The sequence below is a fragment of the Cololabis saira genome, chromosome 2 (genome assembly GCF_033807715.1).
Source record: "Cololabis saira isolate AMF1-May2022 chromosome 2, fColSai1.1, whole genome shotgun sequence".
In the NCBI taxonomy this organism is placed as follows: Eukaryota; Metazoa; Chordata; class Actinopteri; order Beloniformes; family Belonidae; genus Cololabis; species Cololabis saira.
This window is the reverse complement of record NC_084588.1, coordinates 37,970,782-37,995,729: the sequence shown is the minus strand read 5'-3', so window position 1 is coordinate 37,995,729 and position 24,948 is coordinate 37,970,782. Positions and strand designations below refer to the sequence as shown.

General features: G+C 40.0%; 1 protein-coding gene across 3 annotated transcripts in view; it reads left to right on the top strand.

Moving 5' to 3' along the window:
• Positions 1-24,948, top strand: part of LOC133463514 (MAM domain-containing glycosylphosphatidylinositol anchor protein 1) — a 277,446-nt gene that overhangs the window by 228,202 nt on the left and 24,296 nt on the right. For all 3 annotated transcript variants that reach the window (XM_061745103.1, XM_061745086.1, XM_061745095.1), the window contains exons 12-16: positions 11,335-11,515; positions 12,290-12,313; positions 14,043-14,195; positions 15,662-15,823; positions 22,966-23,096. In XM_061745103.1, coding sequence (XP_061601087.1) covers positions 11,335-11,515; positions 12,290-12,313; positions 14,043-14,195; positions 15,662-15,823; positions 22,966-23,096 — 651 coding nt within the window. The remainder of the gene's footprint in view (positions 1-11,334; positions 11,516-12,289; positions 12,314-14,042; positions 14,196-15,661; positions 15,824-22,965; positions 23,097-24,948) is intronic.

The following is a 24,948-nucleotide window of genomic DNA, read 5'->3' as shown; positions in this document are numbered from 1 at the left end:
TTCTCTGCGTAAGAATTAACACCACTGACAAGTCTTCCTCTTTTTACGGAGCTGTCCTCACACTCATTCACACCGCAGCCCCCACCCCCTACAGTTTGTAAAATTACTGCTTTGATTTGCAGGTGATAATTAATATGTGATAATTTAACCTTTTTGCAACAAAAGAGCCGGATTGACTCAATCGTTTTGTAGCTCATCGCAGACAGTCTATTTTACCATGACTCACTGACATAGAAAGCCCACACTCAGCTGGCACCTAATCCATTAATGCAGTTCTCTCTCACACACATTTCAAACAGACTCGTGCTAATGACACATTTATTTAAGTGGCTGTGATTTAAAATCTCAGACAGTTACAATATATATTGGTTAATGAGGAAATACAGTCTCAGAAGGAGACTGTATTTAAATCTGACACCCAACGATTTTAGAGAGGGATCAGAGTAGACAAAGCGTTCAGTAATCGTCTCACAGCTTCTTCTTTTGTCAGAAGACTTTGTAGGGGAACAAAGAGGAAAGCCAACTTTTTATTATCAAATTAGCTCAGTTTCAACACATTAGCTGATGCAAACTGGTGCATCGAGGGCTAAATTAAGGGAAGTTTTAATCCTTTCCAGCATAAAATACTTTGGACTAACAAAAATGTCTCTTTTTCATTAACCATCCATCTGGGCGAGATATGATAGTGATAGCGAAAGGTGAATTGCAGCACTGACTGATACCATCTTGCTTCTTAAGTTGTTTTGAAGCAAGATGATATCAGTCTCCTAATAGTTGAATGTGAGGTGCCACCAAAAAATGGTCAACCACAAACAAAAGGCGTAAAAATGTAAACGACAGAGACCTGCTTAAAAGTACCTTTGAGTTCTCATATTGTTTCATTATCAGTCTCTAATATGACATTAGGCGCATTTCCATAACCCCTTGATTTCTGCAAAACCAAATAAATACTGTAATGGAAACGGCACTAATTCAAAAAAAAATCACAAATATCGATTTAACCTTTTTACACATCTGAAGGGTGGGTTTTTCAGGCGATTTGATAAGCTACTTACTCGCAAAAGTGTAATCGAAATGCTTTTTGCAAATCTCCACGTCTCTGGCAGCACTGGATGTGATGTAGACGGTCAATCTGAAGTCATCAAATTTAGTTTCCTGCTGTTTGAGGCCTCATTAATACGATGTAATTGTGCTAAAACACTCCTTAATCATTATACATCACATAAGGGCTTTGCCTCTGAATAATCATTTGAATGATCATCAACAGCGGAAGCGGCAATCGCAACAATCTATCAGACTAAAGATGTTTTGATCAGTTTTCTTCAACGTTGAGATTTTCTTTTTCATTGTTTTGAAGATTAGTCTGGCAGGACTAGATACACAGACATTTATTTAGAAAAATAGCGATCAATGGAAACACTGACGCCCGCATACTGTCTTTATCAAACTTTCAGAGAGTCGATTCTTTTTTGCACAAAAGTGTCGTGGAAACGCGGCCATTATGGTGAGATATACTTATTTCACATTTTGAACTGAGACTGAGCAGAAAACGCATTCACGATTGGATTTTATTTTATTCTAGTCTGCTCCAATGTAGGTGATCAGTTCACAACAACCAAGTCCCCAGTTTCCAGTCTGAAATCTGCGTCAAATATTGGATTGCTACCAAAAAGGAACAAAAGAACTACATGTATTCACTAGTCAAAGATCAAAGAAGCATTGCCCATTTCCACTGACCAGCCGTGACTTTGTGTGGTACCCATGTAATGTCTGACATCACCATAGATCTCCACATGATCTCCGATTTGAAAAAGGTAAAAAGTATCTCAACTGAAACTTTTTTTTCAAAGCTAGATAACTAATTTCAAATGTTGTCTTTCCTATCAACCATTTTTGCTAAATTATCAAAATACAAAATACACCTCTGAGGGAAACCAGGCATATGTGGGTCGATGATCAGCATAGTCTTTGTGTTTTTCCTTTCTCCTCTCTAGCCCTGATGTAGGAATTGATCCATAAAGCCTTTGAAAACACATTGGCTCTCTAAAACTGAACAAACTGGGCCTTGTGTTGATGTGCCAATACGCCACTCTTTTCACAGCTGTCCTAATCTAAGTTCACCCCCCTCTAACTTCATAAGCAGATTTATGGTCTCTACAAGCTGCTGTGGCTGCATTTTATTTTTGTAATAATTGACAATTTTCACAAATGCCATATTGCATTTCCATCAAATGTAATAAAATGAAATAAAGGTACAATGTAGAAAACAGACTTTTCTGATCACAGTTTAATCCCCAAATCCTGGTGCTTACAACACAAATAAGCATGTTTATATGACCATCTTAATATGAAATTTGAATCGTATAGACACCACAACAAAATCCTACATATAACACTATCACTGCAGACAACTTTGCACAAATGAAGGCGTATGTTTGTGCTACCGTCTTATTGAACAATCTATTTCTCAATTCTCCTCTTTCACACCTTTTCCCCCTCGGTTTCTCTTCTTCCCAATATCTACCAGTAAAGAAGTTTTCCGTATGCGTTGCATCTTAAAGATGTGCAGCTCGCAGTGGATCTTCCCTCACATTGAAACTACGCCCAGACTCTTCAGCCTGAGAGGCTGACACACAGAGTCACACTAAACACTCATGAGCAAATGCACATCCCCATTTACATATATATGAGAGATTAAACATATTCATGATGAATTAGATTTGTGCATTAAATCAGATATATGAATAATTGATGTGCATTACCAGCCCATCTATGGAGAGATACTGTAGTTGTATATTCACATACTGTATGAGGCCGTAAAGAGAGCACATGAGCCTGCGCATGCATCAGTATGCTACAGACGTAAGGCAAACTCGCTGAATTTTCTGCATACACATTCCTGCTGTCGGTCATTTTCTTTCTTAGTTCTGAAGAAAAAAATCCAAAAGACAGGGTAATAGAAAAATTAACCTCACATGGCTTATTACCTGAAAAGGATAGCTCCTCTCATGCTGTCAGTCAACGACACTTCCACATAGGCACCAGTCTGTGTCTCATGGCAGCTCCCTCCCTCCCTCGCCCTCCTTCACACTTTTTTGTCTCGCTGCAGCTTTGATGACAGTCTGATGGAGACACAACTAAAAACACTGGCTGAGATCCGTGTGTCGCAGATGGACACACACACATCCACACACAAACACAAGAGGGGAAGATGGACTTCAATTTCACTCTATCGTCCAATCTCACTGCCTCTTGAAATGTGTGGCTCCTGTCAATATCTCTGTCTGCATCTTCCTTATTCTTTTTTCTTTAACATACCAATACACATGCAGAGACTGCATGCACTGACCTGCTGCACCGAGGAGAGCAGACAGAGACTTTAGCCTCCAGTAGCAGAAGCTAAATGATATTCCTCAGAGCCACACTTCAGCACCTCATTGATTCAGTGTGTGCTTCTGGCTGTACACAATATAAGTATGTGTTTGTGTGTGTTTGCATGCATGTGCATAGTCTTAATCCAGCCATTTGTTCATGTCGTCTGTCGTGTGTCTTCGTACTCTCTCCAGTCATGAAGAAGGCATGTTCCACTTATTCCTAAAGCTCAGGCTCCTCAAAATGATCATCTTATCTCTCCACTAATACAGACTCAATGCATATTACATGAGCAAAGCCTCTCTCTTCTACTCTATTCAGCATAATTATGCATATGCTGTAAGAGCTGTGTGTAAATGTTTACATGGCTGAATTTGAGTGCAAGTTGATTTTAAAAGTGCTCTCATTCATTTTATGGTGTACTGTTGCTGCAACAATGTAAAGTTTTATATACTCCACAATTGTGTGAGTCTGTGTAAACTGTTGCTGGTAGCAACCCGGCAGAGAAATCCCTCACTGTGCTATAAAACCTAATGTTAGCAGTGAAATGAGTCCTGCACGACGCTGTGAATCAATCCATAACTTGGTGAAACGATACAATAGATTTTTGATGGATGATATTTAAATCTCTGGCTTCTAGCTGTTTGAGTTGTGACAGTCTGCAGAGACATTTACTTTCAAAATGTATGCAGTTTTATTTTTGTGATAATTGCACACACATCCTTACTACTCCCTCTTAAAGGAATGGTTGAAAGAAATTGAAATATGTTAGTTAAGGAACTTGATTTACAACAATTTGTTTCAGAATCTAATCAGTATGAGATGAACAATGTATTTATGTATACTGTCTCATGGAGGATATTTTCCAGTGCAAATTGGGTGTGGTTAAAATGTAGAAAGACAAAATGTGTAGTACTGCAGTACTGACAACAGAGGGTAAAAAGTTGGTGCAAGTCAGACAGGAGTAGCCGGAATGGCAGAGAGAGAAGGAGACTGAACAACCATTAGTGGGGTAATATCCTTCATCTCTCACCAGGAAGGAAGGATGTGATTCCAAGTATTTTTTCTGGGATCAGCTCAGTGTGGCTGATTTTCCCTGTGTGCTGGTGTGTACATATACAATAAAACAAGGGCACTTCTTACAGTGACTGTCAAATCAGTATCATGCTTGCTCTGGATGGTTTTATCTTTTTCAAAATGCCATATTTTCGCGACCATACGGCGCGCCATGTGGAAAGGCGCAGCCTCAGTTATGTGTGCCATTTCTGTATTTAACACACACACACGGCGCACCGAACGAAAAGGCGCCGTCTACACACACACATGGGCGCCGCCTTACAAGGACACACACACAAGCAAACAAGTGTGCGTATTTAAAAATAGAGTGGGAGCAAAACTGAGTTCTATTGTGCTTTATTTAAAGGGGACATATTATGGCATTTAATGTATATTTTAAACAGGCCTTGAATGTCTTAAAAACAATCTAAAGCTTGTTTTATCTACATAAATCAGAAATCCAGCCTGTGGGCCCTGTCACTAGTTTTACCGCTTCTAACCCCTTTTTCTGTGCTTCATTTTAGGGGAGGGGAGGCTATGATAATGAGGCTCTGTGCTGATTGGCTCCCTGAATGACGTGTAGCAGGGGAGGAGAATAAACCTCGCTCCGCCAGAGCAGCCCGAGCCGCCTGCGTCGTACACAAACTGTGTCCCATGCGAGAAGCTTCTGCGACAAAATAAAATCCATTGCTTTATTTTTTTTGTATTGGACTGTCCTAACTGGCCGCGAGTTTAACAGTTTCAGTGTGGACAGAGAGCGTCCGATGTCACGCAGCTCGATAGTCGGACGCTCTTTCAGTTACACGCTGTAAACGGATCTTAAAGCCTGATTTACGGTTCTGCGTTAAATCGACGCGTACCCTACGCCGTAGGTGCTGCGTTGGTGTAACGCGGAACCATAAATCAGCCTTTAGTCACCTCGTCTTCACACAGGAAGAATTCTCATCATTTCTTATGTTACAAGACAGATGAATCATGTTAACTGTAAATAAATCACAACACTGAATTTTCACAAATGGCAACTTTATTGTTAAAAAAATAAAATATGAGTTGTATATAAATAACATTTATGCACTATTTCAGCCGGATCTGCCCGGCGGATGCTGAACGCTGGCCCCGCAACCCCACGGCGGGCGCCTGGCGCATGGCTCCGGGGCGCATTGCCCGTTACCAGTGATCAAACCGACAGATTTCGCTGAAAATCTCGGAGGGTGAAGCTGATCCAGCCTGGGACGTACCCCAGAAATCCCTGCTCCCAAAGCGGCCGGGAACCTGGAGAATTTAGTCGGACGGACCCCGCTTTGGGAACCAGGAAGTAAGGCTGGAGCAGCGCGCATCACCGCGGCTTCAACCGGGGAATTTGACCGGTTCCGACCGGCCGGGACCGGAGGAACCCGCCTGCACTGGTAGCAGGGACTCCCCGGGACCGACCAGCGGGATTTCAGCCGGCGGATGCTGCGCGCTGGCCCTGCAACCCCACGGCGGGCGCCCGGCGCACAGATCGGCTCCGGGGCGCATCCTCTGCGCATCGCCCGTTACCGGGGATCAAACCGCCAGATTTGGCTGAAAATCTCGGAGGGTGAAGCTGATCCGACCTGGGACGGACCCCCGAGGAACCAGCTCCCAAACCACCTGGGAACCTGGATGATTTAACCCGGATCCGCTCCGCTGCGGCGCCGCGTCCGACTGGCTCAAGGAAGGACCGCTCCAGCCAGCGGAGGAGGGGGACGTCACCCTAGGCGCAGATTTTAATCGGCTCAAAAAAAATCACGTGACACTGGGGAATTCTGTCCGGCGGGGGTCAGAGACCTTGCAGAAATTCATGGGATTTTGTCTCCCCTGTGCTGGCAGGGTGAGGGGAGACCACTTTATATATGTTAAAACAAGAAAAAACGTGTTTTTCATAATAGGTCCCCTTTAAAGGAGCTTGAGGCAAGAATAAGAAATGAGACTCAATAGCGCCACGACGACCGTCTGGAGTACTGCAGCCAACAGCGAAGCCGGCACGGGGGAATGTGCATGCAGCGTCATGTGACGTCACATCCGCAGGACAGCGCGGGAAATTCCGGCCCGGAATTGCAGCACATTTTGCAGCACACAACCTGTTCAAGGCAACGGAGAGATACACTAGAGGGCTCATTCTTTTTGGTTTGGAACGCTTCATCTGACATTATTACTAGAAAACTTAAAACGTATACGAATGATTTTCATAAATCCTGCCTCAATCCTGCCTCATGCTCCTTTAAGTCTTTATTACAAAGTACTAAAAAATTTTTAAATCACCAATGGGGGAGAAATCACCAATCCAGGAGAACTGCTCAGTTGGTCTCAGCGCGATCGGGCTGAGACCAGGAAAACTGCTCAGCGCATCGCGATCGGGCTGCGGATGAAGCCCGACGGGCTGAGTCCTGACAACTGTTCCACTTTCTTCGCCGTCAGTCACTTTCCGTGCCGTGCCGTGCCGTGCCTCGGAAATGATGCCGGCTTTTGCAGCCATGCACAACAGTAAACGACGGAGCCCGCCGCCGGGCAGGCTGACCTCCCCGCCTGCGTGGAAGCGTCGGCTGCCGCTCGGGCGGCGGTTCCTCCGGAACGCACGGTGTTTCTCAAAGCGCTCCCGCGAGGGAGCCGCAGTGAGAGCCCCCGACAACGCACTGCGCCATTGGGCACGCCGCACATTTTGAAAAAAAAAAAAAAGACGTTTATATGCGCCTAATGGTCGCGAAAATACGGTAAAAGCAGATAGAAACAAATAATGTGAATTTGTCTCTTACTCAGATGAACAGCAGCTGTTTTTGCTACTGGTGAATAAACAAGGACAAAACTCATTGATTTGAAAGCATAATCATGGCAGGCCCATTTGGAAGAGTCCGTGAACACCTCTCTCCATTATTATTTTGCATGTGGACCAAGCAACCAGCTTTGTCTGTGTCTTCTTCCATAACATTTTGTTTTTCCCGGACGCGGCCACTGTACTGCTTTTTAAAGCTTCACTCGGTGTATCCAGTATGGCCACCTGCGGATGGCAGTACAGTGTAGTTTCCTACTATGATGTGGGACTGTGGTGCAAGTGTGGTTCAGGAGGTCACTTGATGAAGTGTGCTTGGGTAAGCTGCTGAACCCACATCGCTACTGATGCATATGTAGATCAGTGTGCACAAAAGTGGATGGACTAAAAAAAAAAAAAAAGCTCAACAGACTGAGAAATATTTGAATGCGTGTCTGTGAAGTGCTTTAAGGGGTCAAAAAGGCGAGAAAAGCGCTCTTTAATTGAAGTCCATTTAGATTATTCATTCCAAACCAGTTAAATCGAAAGCAGCTTGATGAACATTTGCTATGAAGTGACATTTCAAAAGTTTGCTTTGCAGTTAGATGAAAACACAACCTCTCTGCCTTTTTTTCTTTGTCTCGGGGAGCTGGAACTGATCAGCAACCACTCACATTAAGCCTTTTAAGCCACTTCCGTAGATTAATGTTCATCTAATTTAGATAAATATAGAGTCAGTCAGCTAATATGTTGTAATTTTCCAGTAGATGATAAAAACAAATTAAAATTCATAGTGAAAGACAGAAAAGTGTCTCTAAACTTACAGTATGCACAATCCCATATTCGCTGGCTATTGAAGAGCTCTGTGCAGTGGACACTTACCATAAACATGCAACCGCATGAACACTCAAACACACACATAAGTCCACAGTGTCCACACACGCCACCGCTTCATGCGTTACCTGATAATGGCATGCTGTGGGTGTGCTAAGTTGTTATGGTGAAGTGGCTGACCTAATGCATTAGATTGAGCTCACTGTCAGGTCTTTAAGTAGCTGGGATCAGAGGCAGATACACAGCTAATGGATCCTTCTCTCCGTGGGCGGAATAACACAGCAATAGCTCTATTAAATTTGATGCTGATGGAAAAAAAAGGGCCTAACCTAACTTAAAAAAAAATGAGACAACAACCACTGGACTTACCGAACATTGTTAACGTTTTATATGTTCATGATGCATGGCCACTTTAATTAATTTAAGCTTGTTATGGTGGAGGTTTATGTGATTAGGGTAGTTGCTGAAAATAATAAATTACAGAGTGGAGTTCAAGAAATATGTATTTAATTTCTGCTACTCAAGTAATAGTTATTGAGTCCTTGTCACAGCACCACTGAGGGAAATCACATAACTGCTGAGTGTGCTAAAACTGGACCAACATGTATTTTCGAGGGCACAAATCGATGCAGGAGTGCTCTAAAGTAATATGGCCTGTGTTTGCTTCCAAACCATTTAATGAGCGAAGCAGGACAGCTTTGTTTGGGATGAAAAATGAGACAGAAAACTTAATGCAGTTCAAGATGAGTTCTGTGTACGTTGTCTGGCTGAATGCCCAGACGTGCTGACTGTGTGCTCGTATCTATTTACAATGACTAAAAATTGAAATCTAAGAAAGCATGCATGGATTTGGGAAATAGCAATAATTTGGTGGCATGGTTATAAAAGACTTACTTGAGATGAATGATTATTCACCCTGCATCACAAAGGAAAAACACCATAGGAACTTGTCAGATCTGAGTAACCTAGACTTCTCAAAAGCCTCATTTTGACATTCTTTGCCTATTTACATAACATTTCTATGTGTATCAGAAAGATTACTGCAGGAGCAAATATGATTGGCACGATGTGACTTCATGTGAGTGGAGTTTCCCGCATGCATCCCACATTTAGTACACCCATCTATTCTCCAGTAAGTACAGAGTACACTAGAGTACACAAGAGTACACTAACTTTGAAATCCCATCTAGCGTGGATTAATTAGTAGTCAAGTGTGCTGGATCTAAGTGAGGATGTGGTTGGAATAACGTCAGACTGGCTAGTATTTCTTTTTGTCTGGGGTGGCTGGATATGGTTTAGGCGCAAGAAATTATGGTTTGTGGGGGAAGAGTAGGGTGTGCCATGTTCCAACCATACAATAGAATGAACAACCTTGACCTTTTTATTTGCTGTTTTACCTCAAAGGAAACAACTAAATTTGACCAATGAAATATATTATGTATTATTATTTAAATATATATAAATTTTTACTAAATATTAATATATTTAACCAAAAATTACATACACAGAAGATGACTAACACTTATTTCCGCGAGGGCACTCTGCACCTCCACTGGTTCTGAAATAGTGCTTCAAAAGTTTGTGGGCGGTGCTTTAACACTACATTCTTGTGGCAAAACTTAAAGCTGATTTACGTACAGTAATAATCCATCTGACCAGATTTTGCACATGTTGTTATAGCCTTTTTCTCTCACTAGAGGTGTACTTTTTTGTGTCTTATGTTATCAGCTGACACATGACCTTTCTGTTGATATGTTGCCCCCTTGTGGCCAGAGCTGGCACTCCTACAGATTGTGGCTTTAAAGCAGCAAATATGACTTTTATTTCGTATTAAAATAACAGTTAATTTGAACTCTTATTCGAAGGAATTGTTGTGTTCTTTGTGTTCTTGTGTTGACAATAACCAGCTGGACTCCCATCCTGGTTGTGTCTTGTGACCAGTGTGTGTATCGATTTACAGTATTTTCACACACCAACAACAATGAAACTATCTCAGGGAGCTTTCTCACAGAGAATTTCATTAAAGATGTGACAGAGAGACTCATTAAAGTAACAACAGAAGGGAAATTAAGACAATAAGCAAACAAGAGATTCAACTAGAGCAGTGGTTCCCAAACTTTTTTTGCCAGGCCCCCCTTTTGTACGTAACAGAATTTTTGAGCCCCCCCGACCCCAACACACACACATCTTTTGCATTCAAATGCGACTGCAATTTATTTCATATATTGAACAATATGCGAAAAAACTGTCAATCTCTGTAAAAATAGATTTTCAACCTGACCAGCTACCAGAGATTGAAACAGCAACAAACAAGAGACACAATCTGAACATTTGCTCTACAAAAATTACACCTTTAATCCCCACATGTTGTCAGTGATGTGAGAGGGCTTGCTTCATGTGTGCAACACATTTCTTTTTTTTTCCTTTTTACTGTACAATACAGTATGCATTACTTTCAACATATTTTTTTCCAAAAATAACTCCCTAATAGCTCCCTGAGGAAAAAAAACCAGCAGCAACAGCTAAACAAATAATCAAAATTTCAACAATTGTTTTGCAAAAATGTCAGCTTTAATCCCCCACACATTTTCAGTGAGTGGGGTGGGCTTGCTTCATGTTACAGATCCTCCCTATTTCCTGTCTCTCTCTCACTGCACATATGTATTGAAGGCAAAATCTTAAAGAAATAAAAAATCTTTAAAAAAAAAAAAAAAAATGTATTATTATTTTTTTTTTAAATTAATCTACCTTCCAACCTCGCGCCCCCCAGTTTGGGAACTACTGAACTAGAGTAACTAGAACTAGAGTAAATCTTCAACAGTGACTTCAGCTGCAATTTTTATCAATCGAAATTACACTATTTTTCCTCCACATGTTGTCGAGTGTCCACTAAATTATGTGACCCAGGTTGTAAACACTGTGAATGTCCCTGACCTCTGTGAGTTTTACTCCATAAAGTTTATTATTTTATAAAACTGACCAGTAGATGTTGAATGTTTTGCAATTACTGCTGGCCCATTTTTCAGATACTATCTATACATATATAGCCTAGCACCACTGTATGATAAGTCAAGGCTTAATAGTAGATTTTTTGCCATTATCATTGGTGAGATAAAGGAAGAGCGATAAGTGACAAACAGCGCTATTCTTCAACGGCCACCTCCAAGCCTGCCAATTACGTTTTTATCTTTTATTTTCTTACTCTCAGTCATTTAATTGAGAATATCTATCCTAACGTGTCTGCTTCTGTTCTGAATGTGTGTGTGTGTGTGTGTGTGTGTGTTTGCTCTTCTGCATGAATGTAGAACAAGATGAGTGTTCTTGCAGAGCACATAGATGTGAGGAATAAGGGGCCAGAGAAAGGTGTGTTGATGTCCCACACAATACCAGGGCTGAAAATCCCTCTGTCCTACGAGGTGCGACTCGCTCCCATCACCACATACAGCATCGGGGACTATGTCAGCAGAACCATTCAGTACACGGAACGTGAGTTTCTTTTAAATCCTTTGTCTAAATGTATTGTCATGTTGTAAACCAGTTGTTTATAACAATCATTTTATTTATATATATATATATATATATATATATATATATATATATATATATATATATATATATATATATATATATATATATATTAGGGGTGTAACGATACACTAATCTCACGGTACGATACACGATACTGAAGTCACGATAACGATTACGATACGATATTATAGCAGTATTTTTTTAACAACCTTGAATGTGGAACATATGACTGGAAAAAATTGTCTTTTATTTGAAAAACACAAAATACAAAACAATGCTGTGCGTTTGCCCTATTGTTAAAGTTTGTAAAAACTGTTTAAGTTTTAAAGAAAAAGCCAGGCCAACCATTTTCCACAAACTGAACTAAAAGTAAATGTCAGGTTTGCATTATGCATCTTCAGTTTCATACAAGTACAAATATTTTGCCACAAACTGAATAGTTTCTCTCATGTATGATTTGACTTTTTTCTTTTTTCGGATGCGCGTTACTAGTCAACACAATAGATTAATATTAATATTCCAATATCGCGTTACACTTTTTCACCTCCACGACACGTATTGTGACGTTTTTGTATCACGAAATTTTGTGGCACGATATATTATTACATCCCTAATATAAATATATATATATATATATATATATATATATATATATATATATATATAAAAATAAATGTATGTAAGGATTGATGTACACATGACAGTGTTAATGTTGTTAAAATTCTCTTACAGCTTACACTTACCCAAGATCTTCAGGTGAGACTGAGCTACTCTCCTCTCCTTCACCACATTCTACCATTTGTACCTGCTTTGAGAGGATCTGATGGCAGTGTAGTTACTGAGGTGAACTGATTTTGGATGAAAAGTAATGTTAGCACACATTTTCCAGTGCAGAGTTTGCCTTGGCTTTTACCACCTTTTCTGCTAGGGAGAAGAGCTGGGTGAAAACCGAAAGCAAGTCTATTGAAAGTCCAATGTTATGCAAGACACTGAGTGTAGTACATAGTAGATAATAGTAGATATTAAAGTATTACTAAATCTCCCCATAAAAGTTGCGCCTCTATTTTCTATCTGTTGCGCTTCTCGTTGTCACCATGCCATTCACTCTCCTCCCTGCCAACTTGTTTTTGTTCTCAGTCAGTCACATCTTGCCTGTTTTCTTCATTAAGAGACACACTGCATTTTCCTGGCAGGGGTGGCAGTTGGCCCAGGCAGGGTGAGGCAATTAAAACAACAGCAGATTGTAACAGACTGTGAGAACAACAGTGTAAATTGAAAGGACTGCTTGTAGTGGAACAGGGTGTGAATAGTAATAGATTAGCTCCCTGAAACAAAGACGAACACATGAGCCATCCTCACGGGCAGCAAGAGCCACACACATATCTTCAGCAGTTTGTGTGTGTGTGTGTGTGTTCGTCGGAGAAGCTCTCACTAAAGCTGTCAGCTTGGATGGTTTTATATGGCTGCTGTTATATTCTCTTCTTTAGTGAGTTTCTGATAATGGCAGAGCCATCCAGACGGGCTAATGAAGGTTACAACTCCACGGAGAATTAGCTCTTCATCTCGCTCACCCAAAAACATCACTGTTAACAATGTCAAAACATCTCTTTTGTTTTTGTCCTTAATAATCTACACCGTGACTCAAAAACGACATTGAGGGGAAAACATGAAAAAGGATTTCCAAAGATCCAAGAAGACCCTAAAAAACATGGTTGAATGAAGTGCATGTCTGATTACAGCCCATCGGTTGTCAGAACTAAGCTGCATATTGATAAAGTGACACCGACCACGTGCTCCCAAATTGTCTCTGTGGTTGTGTTAATTCTTTTCAGGACAAACAGAAGTTTATCTAGATTCACTAATGGCAGTTATCTTATTATATGCCACACTGTAAGATGGACACTATAAAGTCTTGTATGTGACAGCGTGTGTTAGAGGCATGTCAGATTGTGTGATGAACCGTGCACCCAGACTTGGCAAACCATGTCTTTATATTATTAATCTTCACTGCGGTTTTAAAGCAATGTCATTTTTATTGATTTAGTGTAATTTCCATTTGTGGCCTCGATTTTAGACTTAGGACAACATTTATACATTACTGTCGTTATTTAGGTTTAATTTTTGTCTTTGACACGTTTGTCAAGAGATTTTTATCGTCATTATTGTCATTATTTTACAGAAAAATCTAGATTGTAAAATTTAGCCTGTAAATGTTTTCTGAATGACATGCATTCAATTTAATGAGAAATAAGTATTCTTTAGGTTCTTTAATATTTACTCTGCTTAACTACATTGTGTCCATCGCTTTATCGGTAATCACTGGGCTGTCTGATCTGAAAAGAAGGGGTCATTTTATACATTTAACATTGGGATTCATATTCTAACTGAATATTATGTTACTCATTTTTAATTTAATATATTGTACATATCTTAATTAAAATGTCTACCTCCCCTCCCTGCCCCCCCACATACACACCCTTGCCAGACCATGTGTGCGGCTTTGAGGATGAGCGGATCTGTGGTTTCTCTCAAGACCGGAGTGATGTGTTTGACTGGACCAGACAGAACAACCTGACAAATAATCCCAAGCGATCAGCCAACACCGGCCCGGAGACGGACCGCAGTGGAACAAAAGAGGGTGAGAAACTGAGTCATACTGAATCATGTGTGTGTGTGTAGATATTAGGGATGGGCGATATTTTACCGTTCACGATAAACCGTCAGAAAAATTCCCCACGGTAAGAATTTGTCATCTAGCGGTAAAAACAATAAATTCCCGTTGATGACGTTTTTGTGTAAAGCTGATTTATAGTTCTGCATTAAATCCACGCACAACGTACGTGAAGGAAGGAAGGAAGGGAGGGAGGGAGGGAGGGAGGCAGCCGGAAGAAAGAAAGATATGAGCCTGAAAGAAAGAAAGAAAGAAAGAAAGAAAGAAAGAAAGAAAGAAAGAAAGAAAGAAAGAAAGAAAGAAAGAAAGAAACAAATGAGCCTGAAAGAAAGAAAGAAAGAAAGAAAGAAAGAAAGAAAGAAAGAAAGAAAGAAAGAAAGAAAGAAAGAAAGAAAGAAAGAAAGAAATGAGCCTGAAAGAAAGAAAGAAAGAAATGAGCCTGAAAGAAAGAAAGAAAGAAAGAAAGAAAGAAAGAAAGAAAGAAAGAAAGAAAGAAAGAAAGAAAGAAAGAAAGAAAGAAATGAGCCTGAAAGAAAGAAAGAAACAAATGAGCTTGAAAGAAAGAAAGAAATGAGCCTGAAAGAAAGAAAGAAAGAAAGAAAGAAAGAAAGAAAGAAAGAAAGAAAGAAAGAAAGAAAGAAAGAAAGAAAGAAAGAAAGAAAGAAAGAAAGAAAGAAAGAAAGAAAGAAAGAAAGAAAGAAAGAAAGAAAGAAAGAAAGAAAGAAACATAAATTCCCATTGGTGTAGTTTAGTAGTATTTAGTATCTTTTAGAGCAGTGATTTGGGGGCTCCAAAGACTGAATGTGGTGATAGATTTATAGTTAAAAAGGTGGAGTTGAATTGGTATTGTTTTTTATCGTAATTTTTATCGTTATCGGGATAAATGCCAGAAATTATCGTGATAAATGTTTTAGTCCCTAGTAGATATTCTACACAACTTAACATGAGACATAAAATAGGGTTACAAATGAATTCAGCTTGTAATTTATTTTTTTCTCTCTTCTGTGGAAGCTGTGTGTTTTAGCTCCATTTCCAGCACATTCGGCTTTAAATTGACTGAAAGTTGAGAATTTCCATCTTCAGACTGAGTTGTCTGTTTTCATATGAGGTGTACTGAAGTAATCATACGAAATAATAAGACTGAAAAATACATCAGAGGCACTTTGTTTGCCTGGCATTCAACTTGGTAGACATAAGGGAGAACATTAGGGTTCGTCTGTCCGATTTAAGTTTTCTTTCAAAGCCGACACTTGACATTTTTGTCTCAAATCTCAGCAGTGTCAGAAATGTCTTTTTCTTTTACTTTTTTTATTCAGCCTTGTGGTCTGATATTTGTCCAGTGCTCTTTAAATATTGACCAAATCTTTTTTGAATTCAGTTAATTCAAAATAAAATCCAAATATTTGTTCTTTATAATTTCTCCTTGGTTGCAGGGTATTACATGTACATCGAAGCCTCGCGACCTCGCGCTCAAGGGGACAAGGCTCGCCTTCTGTCTCCACTTTTTAATGTGTCTTCAGTCAGAGGCCCCAAGGGCTCCGGCAGGGTCCCCTACTGTGTCTCCTTCTTCTATCACATGAAGGGCAAACACATTGGTGAGTTGTAGAGAGATGCAGACATTCAAACATACACATTTTGTTCTGTACCATATATAAGCATTCACAGAAGCAAATAAGTGCTAATGGACATAAAACTGAGAAGAAGCTGTACTTATGCTCACTGTTATCAGGATCCGTCTGTCAAGGACTGAACTCTTTGCTTGACCCTCGTGTGTAGAGCTTGTCAAACACCATATTGTGGGCTGTGTGTGTAAGCAGCAGAGGTGGAGGGGTGCAGGATGTTCAGAATATTCTGCTTGTATGCTATCGCTCGTGCCTCTGCATTTGTGTGTGTTTGGAGAGTGGTTGAAGGAGGCTAGTGGGTGTGTGATTTATGGCAGGGCTAAGATACAATCAGTCATTTGGCAGAGCTGTTCATCATAATAGACCCTGTCACACAGCTAGAATTCATACATCTTGCAGCCCATACACCTGCAAACACATTTATTCACATACAGGAATGGATTCTTGTTCATTCAAAGAAAAGAGAAAAAGAAGTTCAAAGTTCAAGTAAGCATATGTACAAGTAAAAAGCACCTAAATCGTTTTTTTACAGTTTAATATCTCCATTACCCAAACAATCGCGCTTGAGTGTAAATATTTGTGTATCGTTCAGAAGGGCAATGTTTTCATGAGTCTGTGAATGCATTTATGATTATATATCAGTGTAGTGTAAATAATGGATAGACTAGAAAAGGGTTTTTATGTACGTGAACAGAACTATGAATTCACAAAAAAGCCTTCTGACAACATGGCAATAGTGAGCTGGGATTTGTTAAATTCTGGCTTTTAGGAATGACAGGAAAAATACTTTCTTAATGCTACAACAGCAAGTGTCACAGCAATGAGACAAGTGAGAACAAACATTCATTAAAATCGTTGCCCTATCAAGTATTATTATGTAAGCAGAGAAATATGAATGATGTAGTAGATCCGACTGTAATTACAGCTACGTATTAAACTTTCTTTTAACAATTACACAATTACAATTTTTTTTGTTTTATGCTGTTTTTTTGTTTTATTTTGTTTTGTTTTGTAAAATTGTCTTGATCGGCCATTTTGTATTATTATTTCTGTTTTGGCAGCACGGTGGCTTAGTGGTTAGCACTGTTGCCTCACAGCAAGAAGGTCCCCGGTTCGACTCCCAGGCCCGGCAGGGGCCTTTCTGTGTGGAGTTTGCATGTTCTCCCCGTGCTTGCGTGGGTTTTCTCCGGGTACTCCGGCTTCCTCCCACAGTCCAAAAACATGCATATTAGGTTAATTGGTGATTATAAATTGTCCGTAGGTGTGAGCGTGAGTGTGATTGTGAGCATGGTTTGTGTGTCTATATGTGGCCCTGTGATGGACTGGTGACCTGTCCAGGGTGTAACCCCTGCCTCTCACCTAAAATAAGCTGGGATAGGCTCCAGCAGACCCCCGTGACCCCGCAAGGGATAAAGCGGGTAAGATAATGAATGAATGAATGAATATTTCTGTTTTACTTGTTCATATTTACGTTATATATAATTTGCATGTTCGGAATAAATCACTAACTAACTAACTAACTAACTAACAATTACAATTTTAATTGTTTTAATTGGGGGGGGGGGTTTCCAGGCATTTCTTTTCTCTATGATTTTGGGGGGATATTAGATTTATCAAAGAAGATAAATGGGGGTGGGTATATTAGATATAATAAAGAGGGAAATGAGAGGACATGGGAAAGAAATCAGAACTGAACATGCAGATATGGGCACAAGGGTAGAGACTCTAAAAATGTCCTCCCTCGGTTTTAAGTGGTGTCTTATCAGTCTGTTCCAATGTGTTGTTGCTTTAATTGCCTCACTCTGACTGATTTAACACTCCTTCAGAGGAGACAAAGTGTGATTTATTGACTAAAGAAACAAGTTGCGAATAAGGTATGGGGCAATCAGGAAGAGGAGAGATGAAATGGGTGGAGGCCAGACGAGGTTCAGGAAGTACACGGTTAATGATGAGTCCGAAACCAACGACAAAGGCAGGAAAATGGGAGAGACTTGACCCTTACATACTGGCATTTCTTTACAGAACATTTCCTCCTTTTACCAGTCTTGGTGCCTGTTTTTAAGACCGCTTTTCGTAAGGCATAAAAACTGATCACCTCTTCTTTCCATCTCCCAGGGGTATACAAAAAGGTGTAAAGAAGGAGAGGCTGCTTTTGTATGTAAAGGCCATCACCCCAATCTGTAACCCATGTGAGAAGTGTAAGAATTGTGTAGCACCTTCACAGGGACGTGGAAGAAGAGTCTGTACCATGTATTATTATTCATAATTTAACAAAGCTGAATTTGATACAAGAAAACGTATAAGTTTTCAAAGAGATGATGGTATCAGGTGCTACATTATGGTCTGATTTTAGAATGTATGATGGAATAATGGAAACGCTGATTACATTGGCATAAAGTGCCAAATATATTTATTTTTTTTTATGATTTTTTTATTGGAAATAATTTCACATTGTACGACAGTAGTAAAGCAAAATAACTGGGAATACTTCCATCCTTCCATTTTTCCCATCTTTTTATATCCCTCCCACATTCCCATCCCCAACCCAGCACTCACAACAGACCCAGAGACAAGAAAAACAACCAAGTACAGTATAAAGAAAAAGAAAAGAAAAAAAAAACATAAATAATAATAATTATGCTACTCATTTTATTTTTAATGCTAGCAGTCTGACTGTAAGTAAAATCCAGGACGATGCTTCCCAAGAAAATTCCTTCCCTTCCCTAATGGACATATTAAGACTTGGAAAAAAAAAACAGTAGGACTAACCCTTAACAAGTTCAACACATATTTTTTTTTTTATTTCTTCTATATATATATATATATATATATATATATATATATTTCCTTCCCTCTCCCCCCTTCCCCTTTCCCCCTTCTCTTTAAATATATTTTTATTGTTTTATAGTAGGAGCCCCGAAAAGCGTTGACAAATCAAAACAAGAGAAAAGAGAAAAAAAAGAGGAAAAGTGCCAAATATTTTTAACAGTTCTTGTTTTCCACCCATAGTCATAAGCACAGAGGAGCCACATTTCAAGCAGCACTTGAGGTAAAAAAAAAAAAAAAAAAAGCTCACAAATCTAAACAGCAGTTAATGAGGAAGACCCGGACACTTCCAGTTGGTTAGGAAGACCCGGACACTTCCAGCTGGTTAGGAAGACCCGGACACTTCCAGCTGGTTAGGAAGACCCGGACACTTCCAGCTGGTTAGGAAGACCCGGACACTTCCAGTTGGTTAGGAAGACCCGGACACTTCCAGCTGGGAGCCGCAGTGCTTTGATTTACTGTACTGATGCTGTGCATGCAGCTGTATCTGTCTGGTTACATTGTTCAGACCTTCACGGTCAACTTCTCCACATCACATCCGCCCCCAGCCCCCAGAATGTGTTTTATTAATATGAGTGCGATGAACATGATTTACGCCCTCCGTCTCGTTTCACGTGGATGATGTCGAGTCACACTTTGTTTGGAAGGCTAGTTTGTGTATCTAAGGACACTTGTTTGTGTGATTTTTTTCTGTCTTACTTTGTCCAGTAAGTAAATGTTACAGAATGCCAATATACAAGTATCTAGTGAGAGAAATAAAATACTCCAGGAGAATCCATCACTTGTTCAGAAATAGTGAGAGGATGTTAAAGTACTGGAACTGTTTTCATGTACTTGCTTCTTTCTATAGCATTAGGTGTTAAAAGGGCTCTATATGCTTAAAGTGTTTTTGAAGGTAGCAGTTTTCAGAAATACTATTCAAATGCTGTTCTTTATGACCCACTCATGGGTTATCTCTTCTGCAGACATCAGAATTTCTGAACATTGCAAAGGTAGAAGTATCCTTTGAGGATTTAATAAAACCAGAAAAAATAAGTCCATATTTTTTGTATGGACTTTTGAGGGAAGGGTAGATCTGCACATAAAGCGAGCCTCAGGTGATATAGTTTCAGTTTGTCTGCTCTTTTGGCTTCGTTTTAGCAATAATACACATTTATTACATAAGCAGAGTTTGGATCCTTGATCAACATTTATAGTGGCTACATAATCCTGCATAGCCTCTACAGAGTTTCTTGTTTATACAATCCCATGTAAATGTGAGGGTTGGATGTCTTACCCACAGACATCTCGACATATAGCAGGGCTGGGGATCAAAACACTGACCCTCTGCTTGGATGACATTATCTACCCGCCGATCCACAGCTGCCCCAGGTGTGTTTCTCATATTTTAATTGGATGGTACTTAAATTCAGTGAGATGTCAAATAATTTTCCTGTAGGAATTTTAACAGGCTTTGGGACAAAAATGGACGTAGCAGTCACAACTTTGAGTTTTTAAATTGTGCTGTTAAAATTTTAGTTTTTCTTCAGAGACAAACCAGAAGAGACGTCAAGTGGACATAAGTATTCTCAGAGAAGAGGCAGAAGGATGTGAGAGCTAATGCAGGATTAGTCTCCGTTAGAGGAGGGAGAAACTAATTTGAGTTCAAGCGCAGCAGTGCGTATCTGTCCATGTGTGTGATTGCGTATCTCTGTTGTCTTCGCCACTTATGATTGTACAGACAAGTAGGTCTGATAGAGCTGTGCCTTCTCCTCTGCTTCTCTGACACTCTTACCAGCACACTCTGCCTTACCTCAGTCCAATCAATACACTACTTATCAGAGTCCCTTTACCTCAGTTGTGTGCGAGGGGATGTAAGTATGCGTTGGAGGTGATGGTGAGAGGAGTAGGAGAAAAAGGGAATGGGTGATGAGAGAAGAGCAAAAAAAACAATGAAGTTGGGATAGATGGAGGTAGACGAAAGTGTGGGCTGAGCAGGTCGAGGTGGACTGCATTGATATTAACTTTGAGTTGTCTCCATTCTATAATTGGATTGCTACATGTGTCCCTGTGAAATTCAGTGTGATCTCACACCTGACTCATCTGAAAATATCAGTTATTTACTTTTTCTCAAGCATTTTGGCTTCTGCAACCTAAAGGAGCATTACGCAAACTGTGGACATCCGTGCCAACAAACCCGAAATGTCAGACTATTTGGCCACAGGTTAACAAGAAGAGCCAGTTCATTATGAAATATTTTTCAAGCATAGTGATGGCAACACGGTGAAAACACTGAGCCTGATTCTGTTTGCCAGCACTATAACACAAGCTATCCACATGAAATGTGAAGAATAAAAACAACAGATTCTGGGTTTATGAGAATATATGTGACTATTTTGTAAATATCTCAAAAACCATCTTTAACAGACCTTCGTACGGTTATTATGGCTGAAACACTTCCCTGTTGAACTGAATCGGGTAATAATCATCATTGCAATTTAAAACCTCATGATTAAAGTTACAACTTAAAGATTGGTTGTTGACTTCCACAAAAGTTTTTTTTTTCAAAGATTGTTTTCCTACGATTACCCATGCAACAAATGTGCAGGATTTCACAACACCAAGCTCACACATGGCTCCGTTCAGAGTGCCGCAGTTTGAAAGTGAACACCAATACAGCATAGTCAAAATTTAACAATCAACGTGGTCAGAAATCTTAAACCCAATTTCCTTTTCCTTCATGCTTATTTGAAACATTATTGCTGTTCACACATTGTCAGCTGAAACTTTGCTGTTGAAAATGTCATGAACCTTAGCTGTGAACACGTGAACCGATGAGCTTTGTTGTGTTATATATGTATATCCAATTCATTAGAAATCAGTCAATGATTATACTTTAGGCAGGTTTCCCCCTCCCAATGTCTTTGGTGCAGCTGGTGGCTTACTAATATCAATTGTGCTTTCAGTCTTTCTACTAAACTAAACTATCTAGCAGCTTCTTATTGACCTTATTCTGTCAGTTTTCTCATCTAACTCTAAGGAACAAATTGGCACATTACTCAAAAATGACAATAATTTCTATAACAATCAGTAGAGTAGAGCCTCTGATATCCAATTCACCATTGTCGTGTCTCAGTGTTTACGCAATCGAAGCTGGAAATCTCAAACCATTTGTCTAATAGTGTGTAAGAACTAGAAAAACTGTTTAAATGATATGTTTATGTATTAATGTGTTTTGCAAAGACTGAGTCGATGGTTAGCTTCTTCTTGCCTCACCAAGGGTTTGTTCATCTGACATTTTGCCATTTTTGTTTTGCAAAAACTATCCAAGTCCCAATCACGCCTCTCTTGTATCGGCCTGGTACTTTTTAATCATAGTGTGAGCTTATAGAAACACGTGCACACTAGAGATTGATTAATTCACCTATGCCAGCAGAAGTCTACATACTACACAAGCTCACACGTAGTTTAATACAGCATATAGTGCACAGATGCCCCCTGCTTGTATATTTGTTTAAGAGACTGGTGGTTGGTTAATGTTCCAATTAGGAGCTGGCTGGAGATCGTTAACAAGATGAATGATTCTCTCACATCTCACAGAGGGCTGAGAGAGAAAGGGATGAGAGAGGGAGCCTATTAGGACCCCTTCTCTATGGCTCACAGCATCTTTATTAAATCCACACATCACATGAAATGAGTATTGTAGTGTACAAAACATAGATAATTAAGACATTTTACAAATGTGCTTTCATAGTTTTCTTCCTTGCAACGGCTGTCGATCTGCTCTTGGCCCCCTCTTCCTGCCTTCATCCTTTCACATGCAACGTGCACTGAAACTTCTTTACTTTCTGCCAAAGTAAAATGCAAAAAGACTTGAAATTTCCAATCACATCATGTGCTCTGTTATCAAACGTTTGGGCCTCTGAAGAATGTGGAAGGACCCTCCTTTGTAGTATTGACAGTGAGACGGCAGCTTGCTGTTTGGTAGAGCTCAAAAACAGAATTTATGGCAAACACAGTGTGAACAACCAGAACAAAGCTTTTTTCTTTGCTGCGCCATTAAGGTGATGGTAGCAATCAATTATCCTCTCTTTCTCTTGTGCTTGTAAACAATCCATTACATTTTTTGTTTCTACAGAGGGATCTATAATTAGTTTGCCACTTATTTTAGTTGGTAATGAGGTGGATTCACATAATTGTTAGGCCAATTACAAATACACTGACAGTAAGCTGACAGTTCTTAATGATCTCTATGTGTGTGTTTGTGTGTGTGTGTCTTTTTGAATGCATGTGTGCAATCTTTTTCATAGGGACACTGAATGTACTCCTGAGAGTGAGAAGCATTGCCCCCGTGGACACAGTGATGTGGACAAAGTCGGGTCATCAAGGCCCAAACTGGAGGAAAGCATCCATTGACATCAGCCCCACTGGACCTTTCCAGGTAAGGGACTGGTGAATTTCTCTTCTTCATGGGCAATTATGCAAATAACTATACAGCACTGAAGGAAGGGCGTGACTCAATTGATTAATGTTTCAAGAACAGAAAATACATATTTAGGAGACTAAAAGATGTAAACTGACAGTTTGTGTTTGTTAAACATAGTAGTATCTAGGGCTGGGCGATATGGACCAAAAGTCATATCTCGATATTTTCTAGCTTAATGGCGATATTCGATATATATATCGATATTTTTTCTGTGCCATAATTGGGGTTTCCCCCAGCATAGCATCTCTGTTAGCTTCATTTTTTTCTGAGGCAAACCCTTAAAAAAACAGTCAGTTTTAATACAAAGCCTCGTGCCAAATGTCACACAGGTTCCTTTATTAACAGAGGTCTGCACAATATCAAAATGTATAAAACAAATGAAATAAAAATAAACTGCCTGCATATATAGAATAAAAATGCTTCTTGAATAAAATAAAACAAATATCCCTTTCCTGCATAACAATTAAATAAAAATACACTGTGCAATTAATACAATGTAGACAGTAACAGGCAGACTTTTCCACTGAGGTTGACAGTTGTGCAAATAACAAAACATTTGTGCAAATCTCAAATAAAACACTCAAGTCAATTTGTCACAAAATAAGCTATATCAAAATATATTTTTTTTTTTTTTTTTTTTTTTTTAAATCGATATAAACGATATTGTCTCGTACGATATCGCGTTTGAAAATATATCGATATATATTAAAATCTCGATATATCGCCCAGCCCTAGTAGTATCCATCTCAGTACTGTTGCATTACACTGAGCAGCTGAGATGTCCATCCATCCATCCATCCATCCATCCATTTCCTTCCACTTATCCGAGATCGGTTCGCGGGGGAAGTAGCCTAAGCAGGGAAGCCCAGACTTCCCTCTCCCTAATCTGGGGCGATACCAAGGCGTTCCCAGGCCAGCTGAGAAACATGGTCCCTCCAGCGTGTCCTGGGTCTTCCCCGGGGTTTCCTCCCAGTTGCACATGCCTGGGGGATCTCACCACGGCATCCTCACCAGATGCCCGTGCCACCTCATCTGGCTCCTCTCGGTGCGGAGGAGCAGTGGCTCTGCTCTGAGCTCCTCATGACCGAACTTCCTGCCCTGTATCCAAGGGTCGTCCAGACAGCCTGCAGAGGAAGCTCATTTCAGCTGAGATGTGTTGCATGCATTTCAGAATGTGACCTGCAACTATGACCCAGTCATCCGTTAAGAGCGTGTTTTAGAGAGTTCAACGTCCAAAGGCAATCCAGCCTCCACTTCTTGCTCCCTGATTTTCAACACAGGCCACTGCCACTGTCAGCTGTGCTTTGGCTTGTTCCAGGCAGAAGAAGAAGATGAAGAAAATGAAAATGATTCCCTTTGACTTGCCATCGCTCTCATCCCCTAAATACTGCAATTATTTTGTACTTATCTTTCCACAGAAAAAGACCTCCACCTGAGAATGAACAGGAGGATTTTAAATTCTTGGTTCATAGAAATGAGGAATTACACACACAAAAAAAGGAACAATGAGCTTTAAAGGAGCTGTATGTAAGAGCAAGAATAAAACGAATCATAAAATGACCTCGATATGTCAACAGACATTTTAAAATCATGTTCATTTCAAATACTTATGTCACTGACAATAGCACTCAAGCCAGGATATTCCAGTTTAAAAAGAGGAGTTGCAGCCCTCAACTGATGTTTATGTTGTCATTTTTTGTTTTGGCCTGAAGCTCCACCCTCCACCTATCTCCCAATCACCAAGTCAGTATTGTTTCTGAAGCTCCACCCTCCACCTATCTCCCAATCACCAAGTCAGTATTGTTTC